At 41.3% G+C, this 7,957-nt stretch overlaps 1 protein-coding gene across 1 annotated transcript in view; it reads left to right on the top strand.

The window, feature by feature from the left end:
- The window catches only part of LOC138945511 (uncharacterized), an 11,002-nt gene extending 5,806 nt beyond the window's left edge, over positions 1 to 5,196 (top strand). The window contains exons 5-8 of the mRNA XM_070316946.1: positions 11 to 256; positions 1,181 to 1,291; positions 2,293 to 2,394; positions 2,964 to 5,196. Of these exons, the coding sequence (XP_070173047.1) occupies positions 11 to 256; positions 1,181 to 1,291; positions 2,293 to 2,394; positions 2,964 to 3,634 (1,130 nt within the window). The 3' untranslated portion in view covers positions 3,635 to 5,196. The remainder of the gene's footprint in view (positions 1 to 10; positions 257 to 1,180; positions 1,292 to 2,292; positions 2,395 to 2,963) is intronic.
- Positions 5,197 to 7,957: the final 2,761 nt, after the last annotated feature.

Below are 7,957 nucleotides of genomic sequence, written 5' to 3'. Positions count from 1 at the left end.
GTTTTATCAGCACACCCGGAAGATCCTGCTCTTCAAGACTGCCCAGAGGTCATCACAGAGGGGGATGACCTGAAATGTTCCTGTCTGCCTTCAGCCAGCAGTCCTCCAGCCGTCGTATACTGGTCTCTCGGTGAAGATTCCAATGGTCTGCTACAGGTGCAAAATGTCAACATGACGCTGAATGGTACCAACTACACCTGCACTCAGTATTGGGGTGGATTTCAAAAAAGGATATCGTACACGTTACACGTTGAGGGTATGTGAACACTGTCTGATTGTTGTTGACTTGAAATCAGGTAGGTTTCAATGTCGTTGTTGTTGTTGTTGTTGGCCTACGTTTGTATCGTGGAGTTGTTGTTGTTGTTGTTGTTGTTGTTGTTGTTGTTGTTGTTGTTGTTGTTTGATTGTTGTTGTTGTTTGAGTGTTGTTGTTGTTGTTTGTTTGTTTGTTTGCTTAACGCCCAATCCACCACGAAGGGTGATATCAGGGCGGTGCTGCTTTGACATTTAACGTGCGCCACACACAAGACCGAAGTCGCAGCACAGGCTTCATGTCTCACCCAGTCACATTATTCTGACACCGGACCAACCAGTCCTAGCACTAACCCCATAATGCCAGACGCCAGGCGGAGCAGCCACTAGATTGCCAATTTTAAAGTCTCAGGTATGACCCGGCCGGGGTTCGAACCCACGACCTCCCGCTCACTGGGCGGACGCCTTACCACTAGGCCACCGTGTTGCGGTGTTGTTGTTGTTGTTGTTGTTGTTTTGTTGTTGTTGTTTTGTTGTTGTTGTTGTTGTTGTTGTTGTTTGCAACCCATTACTGGGACAACTTGTGTAAGATATTTGAAGCCTGTTATGGTTTAAGCCAACTAGGAATATACCGTAAGATACATCGTATTGAGTTGCTTTTTTCTGAAAAAAAGTTGATCTTGACATAGACTGTAGTTGTGAATGATGTTCAATATTATTTAGTTATTATAGATAATACGATAGCATCATCATCATCATCAGCAGGAGCAGCAGCAGCAGCAGCAGCAGCAACAACAGTAGCAGTAGCAGCAGCAGCAGCAGCACTAGCAGCAGCATCATGATCATTATCATCATGAATGAATCAATCAATAGATCAATTTAGTATAGTATATAAATAAATGGAACTTTCTGTCCTCCTAACACAACAGCCAGGATTGATGGGGTGTCCAGCTTGACTGCAGAAACCGTAACTGTTGGAGGGGTCGTCATCGTTGTTTTTATCATGATCGTCATTGCCTTCGTCTGTTGGATCAAAGGATGTAAGTTTGCTTGCATAGTTCTTTGTTTGGGCTTCGATTTTTGTTGCAAGTGTTGTTGTTCTCATATATGTATTTTTTTTTATTATAGTGCGTGTGTGCGTGCGTGCGTGTGTTTGTGATAATGTATTATAGTGCAATGTGTTATTCTTTGATATGTGTGTGATTGCCCTCTTAATAATATTATGTTATCCTCCCCCCTCCACCAATGATTGTACAGCGCTTTGGGCAGTGTGTAGCCCTGGATATACGCGCTTTATAAATAATATGCTTCACTCTTCTTCTTGATGTTCCTGATTCTGGTAACAATGTGTGTGTTTGGAGCATGCAAGACATATATTGATTCGTTATCATCGGCTTTTGTGTTTCAAGAGAATATTCAAAGAGACAAGAATCCGTGTGGGGGCCGAGAAAGGGTTGGGTGTATTTTTGTATTGGATATTAAAATGCTTTTTCTATTTTTGTTGTGGTAAATGTTACACTTCCCAGCATGCTTACCGCTGCGTATGTAGATGAAAACATGTGTTTTTTCCGTTATACAAGTATATATTCATGTATTTATCACAGATGTTACAGAAGGGGAGGCAGGGAAAGTGGGGGCGAATAAGACGTAACGACAAGACTGGGTGATTGGCTTGAGGTCATTGTTGTTTAAGAACACTTGGGCTGCTAGCGTTGCATGTTTTAAGGACTCTAATTGCAAAAAAAGTTAAGAATATGACTTCCTTGCGAATATTAGGAACATGTTGCTATGTTTGAAACAAGAGATGAATGGTGGCGAAAGGTTAAGAACATTTCCGAATGTCTTGCGAATTATGGGACAATTCTATTCGCAAGGGCAATTCGGCACAGTGTAAGAGTAGCATAAATCAAGCATGAATCAAAGCTGAGATCCATAGCTGGTTGGCTCTGTGCACTGGTTTCACGCTTTTAGTGCGTTGAGAGAAGCATATTCCAAGGATGATATGATAAGATATATTACACCAACTGTGTTTATTTGCCAGGTGATCCAAGGTACGCTACGCCAAGAAGAGGAAGTGCACAGGAAGACTCGCATACCTACTCCGACATTGATTCACTCCACGAGGAAAACACGGACAGTTCAGGTAGAACCAATATTTATACGTGTGTGTGTGTGTGTGTGTGTGTGTGTGTGTGTGCGTGTGCGGGTGTGCGTGTATGTGTGTGTGTGCATGCGTGCGTGTGTGCATGCAGTGCGTCCGTGTGTGCGTGTGTGTGTGCATGCGTGCGTGCGTGCGTGTGTGCGTGGGTGCGTGCGTGCGTACGTGCGTGCGTGCGTGCGTGCGTGCATGCATGCGTGCGTGCGTGCGTGCGTGCGTGCGTGTGTGTGTTTCGCATCTTAGATTTGTTTAATAGTGGCTGCGGTTGTGGCAGCATGTCTGTAGTTTCTTGTCACCTTATTAGAAAGCGACTTTAAGCATTCAACCCTTGGTATTTATGTGCTTCAGTTAGTCTGTTTCATGTGTGTCGAGGTCGGTGCGCGTATATATATATATATATATAACAAAATCAAGGAAATATATATATATATATGTATCTTGTATGATAAAAAAAAGGGAATATAGGCAAACCCGATCAAAACAAATTCAAAAAAAAATAAGTGAAGATAAAATGTGATACGTTTGACTTTGACTCTATCCACTCCTGGTCTTAGGAAGGGGCGGCGGAGGATTGGAGAACGAAGCCTTCCAAGAGGAGCCAGGCTCAACATCAGCCAGACACAATCACACAGAGCCCGAGCAACCAGCCAACTACATCGAGCTGATCGAGTCCCGGATCACAGCAACGGAAGAGGGACAAGACCAACAGTCGGCGCAGTATGTTGAGCTGACCGATTCCGAAAACATGGCAGTGAAACAGGAACAGGACCAACATCCCGCGCATTACATCGAGCTGACAGAGTCCAAGAGCTCGGACGAACCGGACCAGCGACGGACCAAACACGTCCACAACGATTTACAACCAGAGCCAGCTTCACCCAGAAAGCAGTGCGAACATACCACGCGTAAGGAATTGTTGGCTTTAGATGAAGCTTCGCTCAATGTTCAATGCGAAAATATCACTCAAAAGGAACTGCTAGCTTTAGATAAAGTTCAACTCGAAACCCAGAGTATAAGTTTTGCTGAAGCTTCGCCCGAAACACGTCGTAAGAATACTGCCTGCCAGGAACTGCAGGCCTTAGATGAAACTTCCCCTCAAACACAAAACGCAAATACCATCCACAAGGAGCCTGTAGCCCTGCCCGAAAGCCAGTGTGAAAACTTGCTGACCTCAGAGCGAAGAGGTGCGGCTGACGATGGCTATGAAATACCCGTACAAAAGTAGAGATTCGTCACGGAGATATTTTTCGTGTAGGACCATTATCGATCTAAAACGATGAGTTTTGCTTTGTTAGTGACAAGCAAACATTCTTGAGTCTATATGGTAATGAGATATCAATAACACGATGGGTAAGATTCAGCTTAAGTCAACAGTCGACCGTGTTACTATGTCATTTGAACATGAAAATCAGTTTACTGATTGAATCGAACGTCAAAGTCAATTTGTTCTCCCTCCGGTTTTGCTTTAGCTACCACACTAACACATCAGCAACGCATTTTGGACACTAGTGAATAGGCCTATTTAGAAGTGGCGGTTCTTCTTCTTCTTCTTCTTCTTCTTCTTCTTCTTCTTCTTCTTCTGCGTTCGTGGGCTGAAACTCCCACGTACACTCGTGTTTTTTGTACGAGTGGAATTTTACGTGTATGACCGTTTTTTTTACCTTGCCATTTAGGCAGCCATACGCCGTTTTCGGAGGAAGCATGCTGGGTATTTTCGTGTTTCTATAACCCACCGAACTCTGACATGGATTACAGGATCTTTTTCGTGCGCACTTGGTCTTGTGCTTGCGTGTACACACGGGGGTGTTCGGACACCGAGGAAAGTCTGCACACAAAGTTGACTCTGAGAAATAAATATCTCGCCGAACGTGGGAACGAACTCACGCTGACAGCGGCCAACTGGATACAAATCCAGCGCGCTACCGACTGAGCTACATCCCCGTCCGAAGTGGCGGTTCAAAGTCGATGCTGGTGCGAAACAGTACTCAGCTCTCATCGCGATACGAATGAAAAGCAATTATTATACAGTTTTCACGCAGAAGAACGTGTACACTTAGTCTCATGTACGAGAGTATTATAAGACTTGACGAATGCAAACCAACGCTGTGTTGTTTGATATGGCAATTTAACCAAACAAGCCAGTCTTCAAGTTTGCCGACTGAATGTCTGTGAGACAACAAATGCTGTGACCTTGAAAACTCGTATTAATTAACCTATGTTTTTTGTGTGTTGTCCTATACAATTGTTGCTATAATCGTTTACAGGCAGGCAGGGTGTGGCGCAGAACATGTTTCCATTTTTATGTAATATTTAATGGACAATGCTGTTATTGTTATTGTTATTGTATTTCCATATTCGTTACTTTGTATGTGATATGCTCAATTCCTGTTCATTGACTTGTACTCTTCTTGTTTTAATTAGAAACACATTGTCACTTTTTATGTGTTTATGTTGTATTATTGCATGCTACTTACATATGTGTACATATATCCGTCATGAAAAAAACCTTGCTTGTATGTACAGTGAGTAATTTTTCTGTCCACGTGAATGCCTTATGTCATAAACAACATCAAAGAGATCAGACAACATTCACACAAAATAAAATAATTTTATTTTTGAGTTCGTTGTGTGTGTATTTATTTTTTTCTTATTCGAGCATGAGATCAAATATGTATACATGTACTATGCATGATTATACATAAGCGTGTTTATCTGCGTGCACTTGAATGTTTGATTTAATTAAACACTGTTTTTGTTCTAAAATAAAACCACATTAATACCAAGCCACGCTGACAAGGCGGTGTTATTTCAAATCTATTTGCCGACTGCAGGGAGTTTTAGTATGTGCTAGTGGGGGAGGGGGAGGCATAAGCCCCATTCAAATTGATTGTACGAGGAATTTATGTTAGTATATTGGTTTTCATTTTGAAAACCAGAATTTATTTAAATATTTATTGTGATTTTCTTTCAATGGCCAAAACTACAAGGTCAATAGAAAAATCAGAGCTTTACCAACCAACCAACACACACACACACACACACACACACACACACGCACACACACACACACACACACACACTCTCATACACACACACACACACACACACACACACACACACACAGACACACACACACACACACACACACACACACACTGACACACAAAAACCCATTTGACTCACACACATACGTGCCTCACTTATGCCCTGAAGCAACATACTAATACAATCAACAAAACCGCCAGTCTTTGGGTTTTCCTGACTCGCACAAAACAAGTGGCACTGTGTTCTCACGATTGTTACCAGCATGCATGTGTACGCTTGAGTGCAAGTCATCCGAGCTGAGTTTTACTTCAACCCGTAAACATGTTTCAAAACAGTGACCTGGCTGAATAATGAATCATTTCCTTATTTGCAATAATGGTATTTATTGTTTTTGTCATGAATAACCTATTGTCTATATCAAACAAAACCTAAGCTCTTTTGTGTTTGGCAATATTCAGCAGTCGAGCCAACAACAGCAAACACACAAACAAACCCAACCAACAAACAAGCAGACAAACACCCACACACCTCATAAGAACACTATAACAGCAAAAGCACACACCAAAATATTTTCTTTGTAAAAAGAATATTTTGACAACCAGAACTAAATCCGTTTAGCACTTTGTACACAAGTTCATGCAACATGATGTTAATGACTTTATTATACATGTGCAGCTTAAATCTTGAATATAGAATAATTAAACGATTCTTATACATTGTGTTACATGAAGTGTGCACTGCGTTTCATGTTTGCTTGAAAAATCGCATAACTTTACATTTCTGTGTCTGAGATCCATTAGAGACGTTTTTGTCATTTTGATACATAAAAAGTGTAATGGGTATCTGTGGTGCCTTAACATTTACTCGTAGTCAATGGAACCTTAATTAGTACAATAGGGATCCATGATTCATTGATGGTCACACACATGCAAGAGCTAGTCCACTGGAATAATAATAATAATAATAATAATAATAAGAAGAAGAACATTTATATAGCGCTAAATCAAAAACTTTCGTTAAAAAGGCTTGCTCTAAGCGCTTGACATCTAAACTAAAAACGTCATTCACACTCTTTACAATGATGTACAAGAACTTCATGTCACACTCTTTCATTCAGTATAGCACCATTCACACAGTTGTTATTCTGTACAAGACAATAAGTTAGTCTAACATTTAGAATGTTCATAAGATGAAAACAAGAAAAAACCAGACTGATTAAAACAACTGCTTAGTGCTAACAAAGCATGAATCTTAATGATAACGTAATACATGTTTCACTGTTAAGACCATAAAAAAAACCTATGTGCTAAAATAACTTCAAACTTTTAAGAACTTCTTATAAGATACACAGCACGTCTAGATAAACACCAGAATGATAAAACAAAAGGCAACTCGTTAAAACTATTAAATGCATCAATGTCTAAAACACGAAAGACTCAAATATAAGATACACAATTCTCTAGAATTGTTTATTAAAAAACTGAAACCGACCTGCTCAAAGTAAACCATACCCACCCCCTCCCTACCCACCCCCAACCCTCCTCCTACACTAAATACTAATTATTTCTACTCTTAACTTCCCAACTACACGTTATCCATAAACTATGCACAGGAACATGTGTGTCAGCATTATGTGGCACCGACATGACTTGTGCATATCTAGCTTACAGCTAAGGGTTAAAGTTAAAGGACTACTGCAGTGAAAAATTATATTTATAATAATTTAAAACAAAGACAAAATAACAAGCTGAATAGAGATGGAACCGTTACAGAACAGGATGGCAAAATGTTGCGACTTTAGGAGTTGTGTTTCTGGAAGAGGTGAGTTTTGAGTGCTCGCTTGAATGACTACTGACTGAGAGTGGCGAATGTGAGAGGGGAGAGAGTTCCATTGAGTAGATGCGCAAAATGCAAAAGTGCGTTGTCCATATGCTTTTGATTTTGTGTGTGGGATGACTAGGGTGCGGCTATCAGAAGAGGAGCGGAGTTGTCTAGCAGGAGTGTATACAGTGCGAAGTTCAGAGAAATAAGCAGGAGACGAGGCAGAGAAGAAGTGAAAGCAGAGAGTGGACAGTTTGTATTCAATGCGGGCTTGGATGGGTAACCAGTGGAGTGTGCGGCGAAGTGGTGTGACATGATCTTTTTTTCGTGCTTTGAGGATCAGGCGTGCTGCAGAATTTTGAACTTTCTGTAGTTTGTGCAGGAGGTAGAGTGGACAGCCAGAGAGAAGAGAGTTACAGAAGTCAAGTTTAGAAAGAACAAGAGAGCAGACTAGAGTGTTTGTAGTTTGAACGGACAGAGTATGGCGGATGGTTGCGATCTTGCGGAGTTCAAAGTATGCGGACCTACAGATGTTGGAGATGTGCTTGTTGAGTGTCATGTCTGAGGAGATGGTGAAGCCGAGGTTTCTAGCTGAAGAAGAGAAAGAGATGTCGGTATTGCCTACTTGGACAGACGAAGGTTGAGAATTTGGGAACTTAGTGGACTTTTTCATGCACAGAAG

The sequence above is a fragment of the Littorina saxatilis genome, linkage group LG13, assembly GCF_037325665.1.
Source record: "Littorina saxatilis isolate snail1 linkage group LG13, US_GU_Lsax_2.0, whole genome shotgun sequence".
NCBI classification, from domain to species: Eukaryota; Metazoa; Mollusca; class Gastropoda; order Littorinimorpha; family Littorinidae; genus Littorina; species Littorina saxatilis.
This window is presented reverse-complemented; position numbering and strand designations above follow the sequence as displayed.